Consider the following 22511-nt stretch of genomic DNA (forward strand, 5'->3'; position numbering starts at 1 on the left):
CTGACCCCCCAATTGTTGGTGAGTCTCCTGGACCTTTCTGATCCTGACACTGTACCTTCTTCGACTTCTACATTGGTTGCATTTGCCAAGGCTTGTTGGTGCTCATGACGGACACTGGCCCCTCAACTCCTGACATCCAATGTGGGAGAGCTTGTATTCAGCTCCTGGTTGTCCACAGCATTGCCTGGTCCGCACAGCTGCAGTTTCAAGGTCACTGTCAGCGTCCCTGCAACACTCAACATCGGTGGACAATCGTCTTTTCTGCCTCCGGGCCACTCCTGAGTGTTATAGACTCTGTCCCCTCTGCTTGCAGGTACTTCTCTTCCTGAATCCACCTCTGGGTTCCACCAGACATGTTCAGCTATTCCAGCACCTATTCCAGCAGCAGCATCTTCCTGAAGTCATCACTTGGGTTTGACAGCAGTTTTCACGCCACTTCACACCAATGCACCCGGCTTCCCTGGTGTAGGTATCCTGGTTCCTAGGCTATCCCACAGTGGGTTGGCTCTCCAACCTTCTGTCATCCCCTGGGTTTCTTCAGGGTCCACTGGGAAGGGTCCTTCTTTAAAATTGCAACCAAGACTTGCCTGTTGACTTGCATTGATCCCTCAGTCGTATGGCCACTCTGCAAACAGCCTCCGTGGGGCTCCTGGTTACTTACCTTGGGTGGTTCCTTCGGTCCTCAGCCCTTCTACATCTTCTGGGTTTAGTCTTGACTTGAGTCGTGGTTCACATGCCACTATTTTAGTAAATGGTTTGGTCTCCCATGGTGACCACTGTGTATTCCGTGCTACTTACCTGTTTCTATTGAAAATTATTGTGTGCATTGTGTGTATCTCCAGTTAGGAGATATTTCAGTATGTTAGTGAGTGTCTTACAATTGCATATTTTTATAAATAAAGTGTGTGGTTATTTTTCACATAATCTATACCTATAAGATTATGTTCATGTAAAAGAAGGAGCTTTACACTCCTCTTTGAATAAGCCTGAATGCTACTCTACACAGCTACCACTTAGAGAGCTTTGTAAGGTTGTCTAAGACCACTAACATCACCATAAGGGTTGTCTGGATTGGTGCAAGGTGCCCACTCACATAAGTGTACACCATATGCAAAACCAGCTTCTCACATGGACTATCATGGAATGGGCACTTTAAATGAACTATCTAGGCAGTTGCACTCTATGGTGCTGTTGAAGGCATATTCCGAAATGATTTGCGTTTCCTATGCACTGTAAGTCAGAAAATAAAGAAAAATAGGTGAACTACCCATGACTGTGGTAATTCCGATTCCCCGACCAAGGAGGAAAGTGAACAGGAAGTTCAACACACACATATGTATTTCCAATGGAAATAGCTGAGTGAAAATAGTTTGTTGGTTGAGAAATTAGGTAAAAAATTACTACTATTTCCAAGTTACGATTTGGGCAATCATTCATAACTCACACAATCAAGGATGCAAACTTAATTCACACACCAGATGCAATGCTTTTGACCTCACCCTTGATACAACTGATGCAATTACAATTGGCATGAACAATGTTACAGGTGAGAGTTTTCATATTACCATTAACACTATATGTGTATGTATATTATTATTTAATCATGTTGAGCTATTAGGTGTTGTTACTGATCGGGAAGAATATTGTGAGCCCCTAAAACATTGCAACTGGTGTGCAAATTATGATGGTTTCCATGTCTGTTGTGCAGTGGTTCTCTTTTTATAGTTCGCACCCATAACTCCCCCTTAACTGTGTTTCTTTCAGGGAATTTCTAAGTTCTTTTAAAATATATGTTAAAGTTTTATAACAAAAACTAATGATAACTTAATTTTAAGACCCAGCTGACAGCCATCTACTGGACACCAGCCCTCTGAAGATGTAGACTTCGGCCATGCACAGCAGGTAGACAGGCCCTTTGCCCAACTCGAAACTTAAGGCCACACTGCACTTCCCAAGGCATTTGGCTGTGCACTGCAGGGCTTATATACAGGGCATAATCCCACTACAAATAGTTCATCACTGCTGTGCTATGTCTTCATCCATGCACAATGGAGGTTGGTAGCGGGGACTAGACTGCGGTCATACCATGGTCTCAATCCCTCTCTTTAGTTTTAACCCCACTTGTGGCTGTTGGCCACAAGCGTCTTTAGTGCACTTCATGCTTTTTTTCATTTTCTTCAGAAATCATGAATCTTGTTCTGGATTCATGATTCTTTAGGCCCTGGGAGGGTTTTCAAATCCAGCATAGAATTAATGAATGCAGCAATGCAATCATCGTTTATATATTTTTTGTTATTATTGGGTGTCCCTTTGGGAGCCCCCCACAAGGGTCTGGGGTCAGGTTAGATTTGTCCTGCCCACTCATGCTGGTTTCTATTTTCTTTTTCCCATCTCAGTGCTCAGTGCACTGTGTTTGATAATGACAGTCTATGAGAGGACAGTGAACGCTCCAAAAATAAAAGCACACCAATGGACTAGGAGTTATTTTTCCCGTCATCCATTGTGGGCTTGTGAATAAAGCTGTAGATTTGCAGATCTGATATGGTCTGGCAGGCCATCACAGAAACAATTCTGATGTTGCCTCCTTTACCCAACCCATAAGCCAGTCCCTGTGGCTAACCCCCACGGTGCACGGTCAAAAACCAAGAACAACGATGGCTGGTTTTCCATGTTCAGTTGGGCGAGAAGATCGTTGCATGTGGTGCATGATCAAAACAGTCCGAAATTCACTGTAATTACAATTAAGTTTATGCACATCATGCAAGTAGTACACAGTTATGGTTAGGTTTGCTTATTACACATTTACATCAGTTCTGGTATAGTTGTGTGTGTGTGTGTGTGATTTAAAATGATTCTTCAAAAAGACCTGACCACATAAACTGGAGTGTAGTGTTATGATGTATATTATATTATGTATTGATCTGCCTTCAAGCTAAGGGATGATTCATTGTAAACAAAATAAATATTTGAGAATGACAGAAGGAATGAGTCATTTGAGGCTGTAGGCTTTGCTGTGTGCAGGAGTCAAGTTCATTTGCTAGGCTCCGTTTTGTCTGTTGTTATAAATTCATGTAATAACATCACTTGAACGTTAGTTTCCATATCCTACTCACTTTCTTAGTGATGAAAGGATGTTTCTATATTCGTCAAAATGAATGATTAGCCCTGAGAATACTAACAAAATCCATTGTTAGCTAATGTAAATTTATACACCAGGTTGATTTTGGTCATTGTTGATATTAATGTTTAGTTACTTTGCTATAATAGTTTGTTTCTCTCTTGGGTGACTGAAAAACAACAAACAGTGTTTAATTGGTCTTGCACTTACGCTTCTGAACCATCATGAATATATCAGTCACCACCATTTGTGAAAATGTTTACCGTGTAGGCACCCTTTAAGATCTGAGCAGGCTTTGCAATTGGTTATGTGCATTTGTATTGTCCTTACAGCTAATATGCCAAACAATCAAATCCTACCTCTAAAAGTACAATACTTCCAGAATATCTAGTCCATGCATTCTTTAGCATTGTTCAACACACAACATGGAACACGTTCTAATGTTATAAAGTCTTGTTAGTGAATTGAAACTTGTGATTTCAAAGGATGCAAACAAGGGGCTATTTTTACGAAAAACTCATGTAAATCAACACAACGTAACTAAACTCAGCAACCAAAGTTGCTGTGTTGCATGACAGGGTGAAAGCAGGAAGGCACCATATTTACTAAATTACAACACTGTTCTGTGGTCTCCCTAGTGCTGGTGCACAATCATGCTACTTAGCTCCATCCACATGCCCTTACACCATAGTGCAAGGTTGTGTGGGTGATGTCTAGCTTAGGTTTGATACTGGAAGGGCTTCCTTCCAGTACAAAAACTATGCCTATTTTTTCTTTTTTACATTTCCCACTATGGATGTGTGCTGTAGCTGGTGGTAGAAAGGCAAAGCCAGAAATGTATGGAGAAATAAAAGCATTTTCTCAAGTTAATGCGACTCTGAAAAATGTCTATTTTGGTGCAAAACCCTCTACACTGTGGTTAGTAGATACTTCTTTGTGTCAAACCCTATTGGTTATTGCATTGGAACACCCATGTACTACTCATTAAATGCCCACCTCATGCAAAAGTAAGGTAAAACAGCACTTTGAGCTGCTTGAGGTAGGTTAACTCCTTCGCTGCTCACGGTTGAGTTGTGCTTATGACGAGCTGAGCTCGTCATGAACAATGGTATTCAAAGAATATTAGCACAGGAGGGGAAAACCATTAGCAGCCAAGGTGTTAAGGCAACATTACAGGGAAGAACACATTTTAAATGGCAAGAAAATTCAAAATAAATCATTTGCTTGGTTTACATAATTCTTCACAACGAATCACAAAATATTAGTAAATCTCCCGCCAGCTGTCCATTCGTTTCTGAACCTATCCTTGACAGTTCAGGAGACTCACCAATATGATTGAAATGTTTAACTTTAAGACACATAGAGAATGCAAATATCTCAGACTGCATGTTCTATCATTCTCACCTGTCTGTGCCTTAACAGAAGAGGAAGAATCCTACTGTAATCAGTCAAAATACTCCTTAAAATTAGTAGTCTATTCTTAACTGTTAGGCGACCCCTTTCTCTGACATAAAGCAACCTTAAATATCTGTAATCCTTATTAGGCGTCCTACTTGCAGAAACCCACTACTAAAGGTAAAGAGGGGTACATTAATCTTGATGGTTTACAGTGTTGTGTATGGCAGAAGTGTCCAATCAGGTTAAGTCAGAGATCTTGATATAGGGCAGTTAGTTTTGCTTCAGTTAATGGATTTAGAGGTTGTCATTTGAATACATTTATTTAAGAAAGGGTGTGCCAGAGAAAGAATGACCTGACAATTTGAGGACGCCCAGAAAAGGCCACATTTGTTGGTACTCACAAATCATTTACTGTCCCCCTTCACACCTTGCAATATTTAAGATTTACTCCTGTTAAGGCATGATTGTAGACTTTAAACGTATCCCCCTGTGGATGGGTCCCAGAAGTTGGAGGATCCCTTTAACATTCCTTGCCCGTCCCTTAAGACACACTCAGGTATGAACTGACTGCATCTTACTAGTGGCACACATTGCAATCCTAGATTGCTTTCTTATTCAAACAGTTGTATGTGTAAAGGGCTCATTGTCAAATACATTCTTTTGTTTGAATTGGGCCCTGCTACTTTCAAATAAAGTATTTCCTGTTCCCTGGTGCCAGGCATAAAATGTGCTCCTGCTCAATGTCATGCACAGGTAGACACAATATCTCATGTATAAATAGCCACTTCTAAAGCCTCTTATGTAATTTGGTACCGTGGATCATGAAAAGCAGGTGCATGTGCCCACAGCACACCAGAGGCAGTAATGTAATATGGCCATTGCTGCCTTTCAACACACCCGGGGCATGTCATAGAGTGGTCTAATTAATCCTATTTTATATTATCACTTAAATAATTTAATTTGTAGACTACTAATGGCCAAATACCTCATCTACTTATAATACTTGTAATAAGTGTAATTTCCAAATGGGAATAGGTGACCAGTTCTTGTTTGGTGTCCCTGGAATCACAATTTAATATCCTAATTTACAGTCAAGTTGGATTTTAAATTGTAATTCTGAAAATGCCACTTTTAGAAAGTATAGTAAGATGATAAACAACTCTTGTGGGCTTGGGTAATAAAGTTAGAAGGGAAAGGTTCCTACAAGTGATTCATTCAAGAATTATGGTTGAAAATAACTTATCTTAGATATGGTGACATCTAATGACACTCATTGCAATTACTCAAGACAGAAATCAATAATTAAAGCAATTTAAACAGTCTGATGAAAAGTTAAATAATTTTATATTCCAAGAACAAAAAAATAGGGGTACCGAAATAACAACACTCAAATAAAAAAAAAGAAGTATAGGTTAGGCATCAAAATTTCATTCTCTGTTGCATCAAATCAGTAAGACCATCTTCAGGACAAAGGTGGATCATGCGAAATTTCTTGACCCCCTGAATAAATAGTTAGGAGAAAACTCAAATTCTCAATGGAGAAGTCCTTGATTTGAACAATAGATGTAAATCAATTGGCCTATCATCACAGAGAGGAAAATATGTTTCTTATTTTGAAAACACTGCAGCATCCATGATACGATCATGGTAAGAGACCCCCCAAAAATGTTAAGCCCGCTTTCTCACTGATTTGATGCAACAGAGACTGAAATGTTGACACCTAACCCAAACTTCTTTCTTTAGGTATTGTTATTTACTTTGGCTTGAGTTCTGAATCCTATGTATAGGGCAGATTCATTATTGGCTATAATGAAGATGGGATTTTATACATTGAGAACCAGAATATTTTGATATGTCTAATAAAGATGTTCTCAGTTGTCAATGTATGTTTTGATTTGATTGTTATTTCTGTACCCTTATTTTCTTCTTGTTGGGAATGGTTGTGATTATCAAATAGTGAACTTTTGCTAATCTATACTTGGTAATCACAAACATCAATGCACAAATGTGTCTTTGACACATTTTGCGAATTCCTGTGGGTCGCAAATAGACCTACCTCATGAATATCTTGGTGTGCAACCCATTGAGAATCGCTAACATCACAGGGATGGTGCTCTGCTGGGGTCAGCAGACCACCATGCCTGTGATCGCTTTTAAATAAAGCAATCTTTTGCAATCTTATTTTTTTTTTAATGGAGATCAAGTTCCTTAAAGGAAAGGGGGACTCTTTAAAATTAAAAATGTTCTTTTCACTTTTTACGAGTAAGCAGTGGTCCCTGGGACCACTGACTGCTCTTAAAAAATGTTTGTATGAAAATTTACAAAGGTAAATGGGTTACCACCTCCTTGAATGTGAATGTATTATGACCATATTTGGGTTGCAAAACATTCTCACATACCACTGCGATTCTGTTTTAGGAAGCAACGCCCTAAACATGTCCTTTCCTAATACAGAATTGCAAACCCAATTTGCGATTTGGTAATAGGTTACCGATTTGTAAATAGGGCTTGCACGTGTAAATAAGCCTTTTTTCATTCGGAGACTGGCGGATTGTGTAAATCGGCCTGTTTATAATAACACAAATCCTTTGTACATGTAGCCCTTAGGAAGCTTTGCACCTGAACCAAGTGCTGACACCGGCATCTCCGTGGTGGGACACACAATCCTAAAGACAAGAACGCCACCAGGCACCATAGCAATTTTAGTGGGGTGGAGTCTCCTGTAGCACTGAAAGTGCTGTCATCCTCCCCACAGCATGTGAAGCTTTGCTCCTGAAACTGGTACTGACACCAGCATCTCCCTTTCATTTTTTAAGTCATATAAGCATTGCAGCAGTATTAAACATACAATCTCAGCACAGAGCAATTGCACAACAGACATAAGGAGAGAACAAACCACACTATAGCATAAACAGTAGTAATGTCGAAGAAATGAGAAAAAATAAGAAAGGGCAGAAGAGGAGTTAGCGGTTAAGCTCTACAGTGTAGGTGTAAACTTTGACCAGGTACACACAACTGCCTTAGCATAATTGAATCATCCCCTTGTAATCTCATCTGCTCCCAATCGCGGAGCCTCATATCAACCAAAAAATCACCCATACAGTGAATGCCAAGATCCCATACGACCCCCTCCCGGGGCGATGGGGGAAGCCCGCATTCTTAATGATTTGGTAACTTTCCTCTCGAGCAGTGAGAACGATATCCTGAGGCTTGCCGATGTTAGGGTCCCAGCTCTTCTGTTTACGGATAAAACCCTCCTGATCTCTAGAACCCCTGTGAGACTGAAAAAGCTCCTGGGTAAGTTTGGGTTCTTCTGTAAACAGAGGGGCTTAGAGAACAGCATTACAAAAAACAAGTGTATGGTTTCTAATGTCTTTTTATCCTCCAGGCCTAATTCCGCACTCAATGGAGTCCCTCTGTAGCAAGTTCATATTTAGGAATACTTAGGGGTTACTCTCACCAAACACTTTGATTGAACTCCACTCATCCTGGAGTGCAAGCTAAAGCTTGAACGGTATTAGAGGTAATTACTTGGACCGAGTGGAGTTGTCTATTTTGCCCATTTCCCCAGCTCTCCAAATGTATAACATGCAAGCCTTGAGGTCAGCATTGTATTGCGCTGAATATGGGGCCACAAAGGCTTTGCTCCTCTAGAAAAAATAGAAAAACACTTTATGAGCCCTTTGACCAACTTCCCTGTTAGCACCACGCTCATTCCTCTTCGCCTAGACATGGGTCTGAGATCGATTAGTGAAAAAATGGGCCTCAGACCCCTCTTGTACTTGCACAGTCTGTTGGCGACCCTCAAGTTTCTCCCCTACAGGCAGGGCCTGGAGGATGTCCTCCGTTTACCCAGAGCCTTGACAATTCCCTGAGTTAGGTTTATCTAGCACTGCCTCACCCAGATAGGTCTGCAAATCTTTGGTCTACTCATTCAGACCTTATTGGGATTTCTAAGGGCTAAACAGTCACAACACCACTGCCTCAGCCATGCGTGTTCCGACATTGCAACTGTAACCACGCTTGCTTTAACTACTCATATAGGTAGTTACGGCAGTGCGCGGTCTAACTGCCGGCTGATGCAGGAATGCAAGCAGGAAGACCTCGCCAGAAAGAGTGCCATGGTGATGTAAGTGGGCTGGGCGGGGTCGGGGGTAGTTTTCTGGGCTGGGGGGTCAGGGTTAGTTTTCTGGGCAGGGACTCGGAAGTAGTGTTCAGGGCTGGAGGTTGGGGTAGTATTTAGGACTGGGGGTCAGGTAGTTTTCAGGGCTCGGGGATCAGGGGTCGTTTTCAGGGCTGGGGAGTCAGGATAGATTTCAGGACTGGGGAGACTGGGTAGTTTACAAGGCTAGGGGAGGATCAGGGTAGTTTCCAGGGCTGGCGGGTCGGGTATATATTTTAAATTAAGGGTTAGGGTATTAGGGCTAAGGGCAATGCAAGAGGTTGGGTAGTTTTATGGACAGCCCAGGAGGTCAGAGGGGGTCAGGGTAGTGTATGTTAAGAGACTGCGTTTTAGGCTTCAGGACAGGGGGGAATGAGTGTTCAGGATAGTTTTTAGGGCTTGGGGGTCGGGGTAGTTTTTTAAACTAGGGGTTTGGGTTTTAAGCCCAAGGGCAGTAAAAGAGGTTGGGGTAGTTTAAAGGGCAGCACAGTGGGGTGGGTGGGGGTCAGGGTAGTGTTTGTTGAGGGTTAGGGACAGTGTGGGGATTGGGAGAATATAGCAATAGTCCTGTGCACTCATACAAGATAATGCATCATGTAGACACATTTTTTAAAGCAAATGGAACCGATACAACGTTGAGATTTTTGATTTCTTTAATTGGTCATCAAACACAAAAACACACAGCCAGCCAACAAGTGTTTCGTCAGAGAAACAGTGTTCTCTGACTCTTCAGGGCTCTGTGGCTGAATCCAAAGTCAGTAATATCCCAAAGCCAGTGATAATTCCAACCCAGTAGGGTATGCTAAGGCTTGGCAGAACCAATATTTATTCAAGAGTGTAATTACTAGCTAATCAAAGGTACGTCGGTTTTGACGCCAGTGCGAGTGGATAGAGGGAATTACTTAAATCAAACTCCAATAATCACGTGAACAAAGAATAGAGCTTCAGGATCTGTCCCAGTAATGCATGAGTACGTGCTCTCTGATATTTTGGCTCCGAAGGGGTGCCTGCATCCTGGCGTCTTCAATACAATACAGGGTTTTAGGGTCTCCCTTTCCTGGCAGTTTTTTTTTCACGTATATGATAACGTAAATACTGCTTGAGCGCCATTACTTCCAGTTTACGAATACTCTGGGGCTTGGGAAAAGGTCAGGTATTCGGACCTCATGGTTGGGGGGGGCAGGTAGGGAGTTTGTAGGTTAGGGCAAGAGTCGCAACCTTAGCCATGCATACCCCTTTACCATTCATGCCTTTACCACGAAATTGCATGGTAAAGGCATGGGTGGTAAAGAAATGCCTGGTAAAGAAATGCATTGTTAAGACACATTTTTGGTTTAGGCTGCATGGTAGAGGCACGTGTGCTTTAGCCATGCATGCTTCCATCATGCAACGTTTCTAAGGCCACTTTAAAGGGTCTATTCCGGCAGCATAAGCATTCTCTCATTACTGAGCAACCGGGAGCAGGCTCCCTTGTAGCAGTATTTTTTACTTTAACGATGATCCTTCCTTGATGAGGTAGAGCATCCTCAGGCAAAGACACTCCATCTATAATTTAATCTTGGGACCTTATCACTTTATTCCTTACTACCAAATGGCAGCATGCACACAGGGAGTCCGAAGGATGTTGTCCCTTTTGTAATAGGACTACTGAAACTCTTGCACATGTTCCATTTTTCTGTTCTGTTGATATGAATTTAGAAAGAAATGGATCCGCACAATTGGCAGGATTCTGGGTCTTCTTGATTACAGAGTATGTATTAGGGTCATGGAAAGCTATGTCAGACAACCCATAGTGTTTGCAGTCTCATGGTTTCTGCTATCTCTGTGGAGACATAGGCTCAAAAAGCTTGTAGTAGGGTGAGCCATTCTTTGTAGTCGACCAGAATCTGCACCTTTTGTTACTCATTTAACCCTACTGTTTGAACTTTGCCCATTGTACTGTTGAAATGAAATGTAATACTATTTTATCTTTTCATTCTATTTATGTATTGTATTGTATTGTATTTATTTTATGTAACTTTTCCTGCATTGGTTCTTATGTGCTTTTATGGCTTATTGCCAATTAAAGATCAATGTTGATGGTAGCCCTTAGTCCCCACATACGACACTTGTACTTTTAATTCTATGTGATGTAAGATAAGCCCTAGATGATGTTCGTTCTATGAAAAACTACAAATATCAGGGTTCTGAACTGAACTCAGTCCTATAACTTTAATGGTGTTTTTTAATTATATATCACGATCAATAGGATCAGGAGGAAAATAGTATAATTGCTATTTTGTCTGGAGTGTATGGCCTTGGAATATCATAGGGTGAAGTCTGGCATAGATATTTTGTTACTAAATATCATTTATAAACATATCAACCAATGAGACTAAATATAGAAAATCTACACATAATGTAAAATTTTTATAAATTATGTTTAGTACATAAATGCTATGTTAGTTGATATTTTTCTACATGATATTGTGACATTGAAACATGCTGAGCAACTGCCTTATACTTATTGAACTGTATCGATAACATATATAATCAATTATGCCTGCCTTGTGCCTTTTTATTTAGATAATTGTAACATAAAAAGAACATAATATTGGACCAATATCACATAATTCTAATAAATATTAATATTTTACATTCCATTTTGATTGGACTAATTTTAGCTATTACAAGAACATACTGTGCAGTATTACAGTATTTAAATGAGATATATTGGGAAAAATACTGTTGTCTAGCTAGACCCAAGATAAAAAAAATCGAAATTTCTACTATATGCAGCACTGTTCTGTACAAAAGTTGTTTCCACTTATTACATATACATGTCTTAGGCCTCCATCTCTCTATAATTGACCTGGAACATTCCCTGTTTTTGTTAAATGTAATTATGGATTCATTAATGTTTCTATTAATTGTCCTTTATACTAGCTAGACATGATCTCCATGTGATTTTCTTTCCTTTAGCCACCGGAGAATGGTGTTGGCTTGCCACGTCAGGTTGGAAACAAGACAGAATGTGGCTTGTTGGGTTTAATCCTGGATCTAAAGCGTGATTACCAGCCTGCCCGAAACCTAATACCAGAAGAGAAGCTATATAAAGTGTATACATTTAACTCAGCTCGAAAATCCATGAGTTCTGTCATCAAATTAGCTGACAACAGTTATCGGATGTACAGCAAAGGAGCTTCCGAGATTGTACTAAAAAAGTAAGTATTGAGTTCCCTCTTTTTATGTCAATGTTATCCTATTTTCTTTGGCATTAAATCATGTAGGTTATATTGCTAAACTATAAAAGCCATTCCTGCCTTGCCTGTTATAAAAGATAAAGCAAAACTGACATAATGGTTCGTAAACAATACAAGCAAGAAACAGGCGATAACAGTGAGACCAGTTTTTGGAAATCGTTACAAAAAATAAGTGTAACACTTTTTCAGATTTCCCCTTATCAAAGGTATAGTTCAATTCGTCTTCAGAGTTTGGTCACAAACGCTGTTTTTCAAAACATACAAAAGCCCTTTTATGAGTTAGAAAATTCTTTCTGATTCATAGAAATGGCGTTTCATTTATACAAATGGCTTCTATAGTGCTTCCTAATTTGCAGATAGAAAAGGGCGTTCCAGAAAAGGTTGTATCAGTGGTTGTGACCATAGCTGAAGTTGCAACAAATGATTAGTTGATGGGGTGGCAAATGATTTGCAAAAGGCGAAACTGTCCAATTGAGAGTGCTTCCTCTACTGGAATCATGTCAAGCCCTAAGAGAGAAGTGAGTAATCCAAAAAATCACTACCTGATCTCCTCCAAGGCAGTTTCAAAAGGGATGTTTTTTTTCAAAAGCAGCACCAGTGACATTAATGTTTCCCATAGGGGAAAGGAAATGCAGAGACGGCGTTCTGCTGTACCTTGTGGACCTCCATCCCTACATTCAAGTCCGATCACAGGAGCCACATAATGGGACCTGTCTAACAATTATGCATTACGCGGTGCCTTTTACAACCACCTGTAAATGTGTAATTTATTATATAACCTATTAGTACATAAGTCACATCATAAATTGAATTGCCATTAACAAATCCGATGGGGTGCAAACCGCACATCAACTGGTTATGAAAAATAAATAGAACACAGACTTTCTAAAATTGTGTAATAGTTTTCTGTATAATGTATGAGACCCAAGGGGCGTGGCTTAGCAAGCCACGATGGCGGCTGTGTCCTGCTGAGGCTCCGCGATCGGGCTAGCATCCAGCCCAGTTCCCGAGATCGCCGGGAGCCTCAGCCCACTGAATAGGCACCTGGGATCCCCCGTGCACTGGGGCGCCGCTTCAACGACCTCCGGCGGCGGCGGACGAACAGCACGGACCGACCTCTACAAGCCCGGAGCCGAGCGCCTCAATCCAAGATGGCGGGCGCGACCCTGTCCGGCGGACACTCATGCCACCGGGAGCTGACCCGGTGATTGAAAGCCCCAAGAGACAGAGCTGACGGGCGCCTACGAGGGGCCCCAGAACAACAACGGGACCGACCCCCCCGGAGTGCGCGCCGGACGGCGCCTCCCCGTGATTCAACATCCCGGTGCGCAAGATGGCGGCCGCCGCACCGGGGCTCCACTACATCGGCACTATGGCCTCACCGAGAGCCTGATCGTCCCCCCGGCACCGGCAGACTCACCAGGCGCGGAAGGTCGGCGGACGCGCTGTGGATGTGGTGGTGTGCCGTCCAGTGGTCGACAACGTGCGAGCGAGGGCGGTGAGTGCCCGTCCCTCCCCCCCTCCCTCAGAGGTCTCGGCGCCTGTGGCCCCCCCCCTACAACCTCGGGGGCTCCGTGAGGCGCCGAGGCACACGCCGCTGACTGACCCGAGGACCCAGAGCGCCTCCACTACCCCGCGCCGAGCGCCAGCTCCGGGTGCCTGACCCTAAGATGGCGCCCACGGAGCCCTAGACTCCAGGAGCAGCGCGAGCCTCACCACGGGAGCAGGGGCGGCTCCTCCCAAACTCGAGTCACTGCCAACGGCCGCCCACTATTCCGGAGCCCCTTTGAACTCCCACCACCTGACCTCTGGCCCTCCCGGCCGCCACTGACGCTGTGCCACGCGCCAAGGGGGGCCCACGGGGCCTTTTTGACACCGGGACCACCGGACCCGATGGCCTCGGACCACCTCTGAACCAGAAGGCGCTCCCTGAGACGAGGAGGGACCGCCCCGGAGCCTGGGGAGACAGGAGTGGCCGGCTGCCATTGAACTTGCCCGTGGCCCAGCTGCGTCGGCCTGCTGTGCCCAGAGTACACGGCGGCCCGGTGGCCCACTTACCGGCACCTATGGGGAAGACAAAAGCCTCGCAGATGACGGCTGTCCCTGAAACGGCCGTCGAAAAGATGCCACACACAAGGACGTGGACGCAAGCCAATGCGTCGCAAACAGACCCTGCGCTTACGGCGAAACTGGACCAGGTGTTGGCGGCGATCGAAATGTCTCGCCTCTCCATGGAAGAAAGACTGGGCGCCCTGACGACGGACATTGGTCTGATCCGCGACGATCATCGTAAACTGGCGGACAGGGTGAGGGAAGGAGAACGAACTGTGACCGAGCTGCAACCCGTGGTGAAGATGCAGGAGGAAGACATGAGAGAGGTCCTACGCCGCGTGGAAGCCCTGGAAGAACGCACGGTGGACTTGGAAGGACGCTCGAGAAGATGTAATATCCGCGTTCTGGGCCTGCCGGAGGGGATTGAAAATTCGGATCCTCTGACCTATATGGAATCCTGGACTAGATCGTTCACCCCAGAGAGCGAGCGATCACCGTACTTCTCCATCGAAAGGGCCCACAGAGTCCCGGCCCGGGCGCCCAAACCCGGCCTCCCCCCACGACCCATGCTGGCTAAATTCTTGCACTTCCGTGACCGAGATGCGGTGCTCCGCGCGGCCCGGGCGGCTGGCCCCCTGCAGGTGGAGGATCAACATGTTATGGTGTTCCCAGACTACGCCCGGGAGGTCCAGCAGCGGCGTTCCACCTTCCTGGAAATCAAAAGGCGCCTTCGTGCCAACGATCTACAGTACTCCCTGCTGTTTCCAGCCCGCCTTAAAGTGCTGCACAACGGGAAAGCCCTTTTCTTCACCACGACGGCGGAAGCACAAGATTGGACTGAATTCCACTGCCCACTGCTTCCTAAGCCCGGACCCCAGAAGACCCGCAACAACGACTCCAGGAGATCTAGACGACGGGGCGTGAGCCGCGCCCGATCCGGCCGCCCCAAAAGCCAGGGGTCTTCCCCCACGGGGTCACCCGACCTCACGCAAATCATGCAAGAACGACGGGACGCCCTACGAGCGGTGACCGAACTGCACATGTCACCCCCAGCTTCGGACCTGGAAGGTCGTCCACACCTGTTCACCCCAGAGAAAGACCGAGACAGCGATGGAACGATGTCAGGATTTGGCCCAATCTCTTCCCCCCTCCTGGCGGCACCTGCACTGGACGCTACCCTGGCCAGCCAACCTAACGCCTCGTCATAAACATTGAACTATTAATTACTGTATCCTTCCAATGGTTGCCCGCTACATTGCGCGACATCTAGGAGCCTAGATTGCTTCGCTTGACTACTGTATGCGCTGCCGAGCGATAGACTCTTCTCCTACAAGAGCCCGACCCGCGCACAGGCCCAGCAGCGACACATGCTGCCACCCCCGCATTTACCTGTTATATTTATCCCCTAGTGGGATACTAGTTTGGATATGCCACCTCCAGTGATATATCCTCAGTATTGGGACTGTTGCCCACCCAAGGTTCTATCTGTTGTTCTTCCCCTTAGTCCCTCCCCTACGATTGTGGAAGCTTGGCGCGCAGGAACACACATGACACAGACATGCTGGCGACTTTCGGGTATCCCAGGGGGACCCTCACCCTTCCCACGACACCCCAAGAATGGCAGCCCCACGCTCAGACGTTAACGTCCTCACATTGAACGTGCGGGGCCTACACACACCCAGCAAACGTTACTCTGTTTATGCCTACATTAGACGCATGTCAGCCAATATCGCACTACTACAAGAGACACATATAAACGCTACTGAACTCACTCGCCTACAGTCTAAATGGCGAGGGACTTTCTGTGCCACACAATATTCGGCGTTTGCACGCGGCGCGTTAATCTGGGTCAGGCCGGGCACTCCCTTCCGGGCGCTTCGACGGGTGGTGGACAAAGAGGGCAGATATGCGCTACTAGAGGGAATTCTGGACGGGCAGGGAATACTCCTTGGCAGCATTTATGCCCCTAACGTGGACCAGGATAAATTCTGGGACCATCTCACTGGCGTCTTGGCCCAATTCACTACGGTCCCATGGATACTAGGAGGCGACTTTAACTGCACGTTGGACCCCACCCTAGACCGCTCCCATCCCCCTCCCGCACATTCCCCGGCCCCCCGGCAGGCAGAACTCTTTAGGACATGGGTTACACACTGGGCGCTCACTGATGCATGGCGACATCTACACCCACTGGCTCGCATATACTCCTTCCACTCGATCCCACACAACCTCCGGGTCCGCCTAGACCGCTTCCTCTGTTCTACACCAATTCTCCCTAAGATCACGTCTACAGAATACCTGGGCCGGATCCTCTCGGATCATGACGCCCACATTATACGCCTAACCTGGCGCCCCCCCCACCCACCGGTCCCCACCTGGCGCCTCCCTAAGGATTGCCTGACCGACCCCGTCTTCAGAGACACACACAAAACCAGCATACAGGACTACTTCACACATAATGCAAACACGGCGTCGTCGGTACTAGTGGAATGGGACGCGTTTAAGGTGGTGGCCAGGGGAGACTGCATCAAACAGGTGGTAGGGGTGCGCCGCACCTTGGAGCGGACACTCCTAACCTCGGAGCAGGCTCTGGCCGCACTCACTAAGCGACCTGACGACTCGGAAGAACACGCTGTACTCACGGCCGAGGCTAAGACGGAATACCAGGCCGCCTGCGCTGACCTCCGGAAATATAATTTTAGGGCTTACGCCTCCAGAGTGCATAAGGACAGGGACAAAGCAGGGGCACTGCTAGCCTGGATGGCGAGACAGGACACCGAACTCAAACCCATCACGGATATTATCGACCCGGACGGTGTGCTGGTGCGCTCACAGGCCGAGATCCTTCTGGCGTTCCACCGTCATTATGCACAGGTGTACGAGGCCCCAACCCAGCCCTCCCTGTCCTCCGTAGACAATTTTCTGGACCCCCTGACTTTACCCACAATATCGGACGTCGACAAGCGCTCCCTCGACGCCAAGATTGTCCCGTCCGACATCACCCAGGCGATACGGGCCATGTCCCGCAATAAAGCGCCGGGGTTGGACGGCTTCCCACTAGAATACTACTCGTCCTTTTCCCCCTTGCTGGTCCCCCGCCTCTCACGGGTATTCGGGGCATCTCTTCATCTTGGTAGGCTACCCCAGTCAATGCGAGAATCCGTGATCGTCACCTTCCCCAAACCCCACAGAGATCCACTTCACATGGGGTCGTATCGCCCCATCACGCTCCTGTCGGCCGACTGTAAACTCCTGGGGAGAATCCTTGCGGATCGATACGCGCAGATCATTCGCCCCTTGGTCCACCCCGACCAATGCGGCTTTGTGCCGGGAAGGAACACCTCCCAGAATCTCCGCCGCGTCTTCCATGTTCAGGATCAGGTGCGTGACCGATTTCCTCGCGCCGCCTGTCTCATCATGGACCTGGAGAAGGCGTTCGACACCCTCACCTGGCCTTATCTCTTTTCGGTCCTACGCCGACTCAATATCGGCCCGACACTCATGGCGTACACGCGCCTCCTGTACACCGATCTCACCTCTCGGGTGCGTATCGGGAAACGCATATCACCGGCATTCGGAGTTTGGCGGGGCACAAGGCAGGGGTGCCCCCTGTCGCCTCTCTTATTCGCTTTGGCGGTCGAGCCGCTGGCGGTCCGGCTGCGCCTGGAGGGTGTGGAATGGGGTATTCCTCTCGCGGATGACACACATTGCGTGTCCATGTACGCGGATGATCTCCTCATATACGTCCGAGACATCGAAATGGACCTGGCCCCCATAGGGGCGGCGCTGGCGGACTTTGCAGATGCCTCGGGACTCCGAGTGAACTGGGACAAGTCCACAGTCTATCCTCTACACCCGAACCTACCCCCCCGAGAAGTCGAGCTCGGTCCGCACACGCTCTCGTGGTCCGCGGAGGCTCCCAGGTACCTCGGGGTCCGCTTGTACCACTCTCCAGCAGCCATGTTTGAGGGCAACCACCGCGTAGTACTTGCTAGTCTGCGCCCTACGGTCGCCTTCTGGAATAAACTCCCGCTGGCCCCGATAGGACGGATAGCCCTGGCTAAAATGGTGATGCTCCCCCGACTCCTTTACCATTTCACAAACTTGCCGGTTATACCACCCAGGTCCTTCTTCCGCGAGGTCGACTCCCTCCTAGGGACCCTTATCTGGGGCGAGGGTCGTCACAGGGTTGCCTTGAAAACCCTCCAACTTCCCACAACTCAGGGAGGGCTCGGAGCCCCATCCTTCGAGGCATACTTCCTCGCGGCACAGCTCCAATGGCTATCCTACTGGACGGCGGATCGCTACCCTCAGGAGACCGTCACCCCGACCGGCAGAATCGCAACCCCAGAACTCACTCGTCTTCTCCTCCCGGGCACCAAGCCACGGCGCACATACCCCCTTCAAGTGGCGATAGCGCGCCGGTGCATGATGCGGATCCACCGGTTGTCCCCCGGTAGACCTCCATACTCCCCGCTGCTACCACTGATAGGCAGCCCTAGGCAGGACTCCTACTTCACCGCTCCGCTGTTCGCTGAGTGGTCCCTCTGTGGCATCACGGATCTGGAATCGCTCTTCGAGGAAGGCCAGCTAAAATCGCTTGACCGCCTGATCGCTGAATACGGACTCTCCCCAGGCCAATTCCTCAGATATAGACAGCTACTCGACGGATACCGGCCCCACTTTAATCTCTGCACTGGCGAGCCAGACACGCATCCAGTAATACATACAATCCTACATATGGGGGTGGGACGCCATTTAATCACCTGGTTATATAAATCCATCCGGGAACTCTCGCACGCTCCTCTTACGACCCTGCGGGCTACTTGGGAGGAGGACATAGGCCGCGCACTGCACGACTCTGAATGGACTAAAGCACTTGAAGCCCCAAAACGCGTCTCTAGAAACGCCCGCTTCAAGAACATCCAATACTGTATCCTACACAGGGCATACCTCACCCCAGCGCGATTGCAGAAGTTCTATCCCTCCACACCATTTCTCTGCCCCAGATGTTGCTCCCCTGCGGCAGATTTCCGACACATGTTCTGGAGTTGCCCCGACCTTCACCCCTTTTGGCGGGCGGTGCACGACACTTTGACGGGATTAACGGGCCTCACTACCCTAGCCACCTGGGAGTCCAGCGCACTAGGCATCTTCCATGGTCCTAAGCGAGACCCGGTACACAGGCGCTTCGTGTCCCTAGCACTCCTGTTGGCCAACCGATGTATAACCATGCGCTGGCGTTCCCCGGAGGGTCCCTCTGTGGCGGCATGGAAGGGCGCGGTTGGTAAATGGGCGGCGGCGGAGGAAGATGCCCTTAGAGAGGAAGAAGCCAGGGGTGCGCGTAAAATTCCCATATCCATGGAATGGGCCATGCTCCTCCACAGCTTCCGGCAGTCCACACATGTAGAAGAACCACCTACTCCTCCCCCCCCTCCCACCCCTGAGAACCAGTAGCCTCTACATGGTGTCTACCCTCCTGGGACCGTCCCCTGGTACCTCCTACTTCTTGATCAAACTCTCATATTACATGTCACCCACCTCGGTGCCCGCATACACGTGGGGTGTTCACCCCCCGGCCCCACTCCTCCCCCCCCCCCCTCCCCCCCCTCGGAGCGTAGACTGACTGGCCCCGTGAAAATCCCCCCCTCCCCGACGCCCGTCGCCAGCATCCTCCTACTTGGACCCTGCCAGCGCCCACATGCTTCTCTCCCACAGTTTTGTTCCCCTTGTTCTTAGGTGCCTCCACTGTATGAACAGTACAGACCTCGATCCTACGCTTTCGAGGCGGGATCCTACATACCTGCAGTTACCCACTGCCCCATTAGGAGTGCAGACTCGCTGCTTCCCGACCTGCGAACATATATGTACGATTTACACTGATTATCCTTGGAAATTGTAATTTTGCACCAGTTGTATAAAAACAAGAAAACGTTGCGCGCTTGGCTGTTCGTGGCTGAATGTTGAGGCCACGTCAGTAGATCATTTACACTGTACTTGTATACTTTAATGCAACAATAAAACAAATGTCAACAAAAAAAAATGTATGAGACCCAAGCATCGCATGCTTTTTACAGGAATGTTTATTTACAGGACTATCAAATGAAAGTAAGTATGAACTTTTTAACCCACCAGGAACTCCAGATTGCGTCGACTCAGCTGATTTATGGAGACCTTGCAACAGTTTTCGTAGAAAGTTGCAAATATTGAACAGCTCAAAATTCATTCTGTTAATACCACATTGTGGGAGAAGATACATCACTCACATATTTCTTAATCAAACCAATCACAAGCTATTGCACTTCTCTTTTCTTCTACAAAGAAGACCAACACTACATTCACATTTCACCCAAGATTCAACAAATCCCCTGTAATGAATGAAGAAGGCATGACAACACACTAGAATCCTCAACAAGCAAAATACAACTACAAAACATGAAACATAAAGATGAACCATCGTAGTAACTTCTCACTTATGCCTTGCAAAAATTACTAATATAGAATAGCACATATTTCATAGCACACAATACAGCAGACATGAGAAAAAGAAGTAACCCATAATTTTACATTTTTACCTACATAATTACATCCTAGCCTTAACAGAGTCACTAATCATGGGAGTTACCTAACCATAACTAAGATTGTTACTGGGCATCCATTACAAACATCTTCCCCAAGTGAAATCATGGCTTTGGCCCCTTCCTCTAAGAACCCCTTGTCCAATACCAAATGGACATAGAATGGATCTCTCCCTTTGGGAGGAACTCACCCACGACTGCCTATACCGGGGGTGCCTGTACAGGGGGCCTATCTGCCTGCCTGGATACCCCCCTTGGGCACCCCTGGACCTCCCTTGGGCACCCCAAGGGCCTGTTCCAGTTCACTGCAGATCCATGGGTGGGTGCGATGAAAAGGTTGTGTGTCAACAACCGCACCAGCCCCCAAGCCACTACAACCTTCTTTCCACTAGCTGCCAGCACTCGTTGGAGTTTCCAGCGTTGCTGCTGTTACTTTGGTCTAAAAGGGGGCCTTAGATGGACCTGCACTGTCCCACCAATTATGACCCAACCCTCCACAGGCCAACATAGTTCACCTTCCATCTGCCCCCCAACAAAGCGCAGGTGATGAACTAACCAGATTCACTAATTCCCCAGAGCGTTTCTTGGGGCCCTCTTTGAAAGGGGGACTGTGTCACCCTTGATTCACTCTAAGGAGTAGCTGACACCCTAAGCAACCTAAACTCCTTACCCATTTTCCTGTTTACCAGTTGCAGTCATTGAGGACCTCAAAACTGCTCCGTGAGCCAGCAAACCTCAGAGATAACCAAATGCAACTAAGTCTGTCTATAAGTTCTCAGTTATATCCTTGTTGACAGGATGTACCTTAATACTCCCTAGGAGAATAGAAAAACCTTCTGGGGCAAGAGTCTGCCCAATGCAATCCTCAACTGGACCCAGCGCAGCCCTCTTGACCAGCAGACAAGTCAGGCGGCATCCTACTTCCTCTGCTTAGTTGTGTAGCCTCCTGTTGGATAAATAAACCTTAGCAATGCCTCCATATGAGTGACCCTACACAAGCACTCCTGCAAACCCTTCAGCTTCCATGTTCACAGAAGTCGACAAGGTCTCCAGTCGCTGTTTCAACTCCTCACGCCTTTCACGTGTGCCAACCGGAGAATACAGGAGAGAGAAAAAGAGTTGGAGGCATACACCTACAACAGGCTTAAGCTCACCTAGCGCTTCAGAACCTAGCATACCAGCCCTTTGCGCTACTGGCCCAGCTAGCCCATTCTTGCTGTAACAGTGGCGGTCCCAAATAAAATTAGTGTGGCAGTTCCCCAGCTTCTGCCTAGACCTGGCCTGTGTGATTCACTGGAAAAATGGGCAGACCATGTGAAAAGATATGAATAGCCCAAAAATTCAACTGTCCCACCACCACCTGCTATTGATGAGGAGTCGCTTTCCTGGATGCTAGGCTGTCTCCCAGCTGATTAAAAAAAACATGCCTTACCCCTGTAGGAGATTACCGGTGCCCACAAGGGACTCCAACTCAGTAAAAAAATCCCCAGACATAGCTGGACCACTGGTCCACTGGTCTATTCAGTGCTAGGGGTACTCCAGCACAGTCAGGTTGGCACATACAGTCGATGTAGGCTTGCCTGAACTATGCAAACACACACAACCTGCAGCATCATGCAGCCCTCGAAGCCTGGTGACCTTCTTGGCCGAGGTTCTCAATGGCATGGGCACTGCCATAATCTATCTACGCTTATACAAGACTCAGGAAAAGACAGACTCAGCTCTCTGACAACATGAAATGCTGCCCATTCCTCTGAAGTTTGATCTGGGACTCCAAAGGCCAAGATGTGGCAGAGGCCTAATTCCTTAATAATAAAGCACGATGCCTAGACAGAGACTGTGACCCCAGCCCTCTCTTTAACTGACCTACTGCTGGTCAAGTCACTCACTTTAATCGATGGAGAGGAACTCTGGGTTAGGTGCATTCCGGCTACATAAATTCCCACTTACTTCACTCACAG

At 47.2% G+C, this 22511-nt stretch overlaps 1 protein-coding gene across 5 annotated transcripts in view; it reads left to right on the forward strand.

The window, feature by feature from the left end:
• The window catches only part of ATP2B2 (ATPase plasma membrane Ca2+ transporting 2), a 1489679-nt gene that overhangs the window by 1193542 nt on the left and 273626 nt on the right, over positions 1 to 22511 (forward strand). For all 5 annotated transcript variants that reach the window (XM_086938944.1, XM_086938947.1, XM_086938945.1 and 2 more), the window contains one exon: positions 11640 to 11881. In XM_086938944.1, the coding sequence (XP_086795070.1) occupies positions 11640 to 11881 (242 nt within the window). The remainder of the gene's footprint in view (positions 1 to 11639; positions 11882 to 22511) is intronic.

Source organism: Lissotriton vulgaris, chromosome 9 (genome assembly GCF_964263255.1).
Source record: "Lissotriton vulgaris chromosome 9, aLisVul1.2, whole genome shotgun sequence".
Classification (NCBI taxonomy): Eukaryota; Metazoa; Chordata; class Amphibia; order Caudata; family Salamandridae; genus Lissotriton; species Lissotriton vulgaris.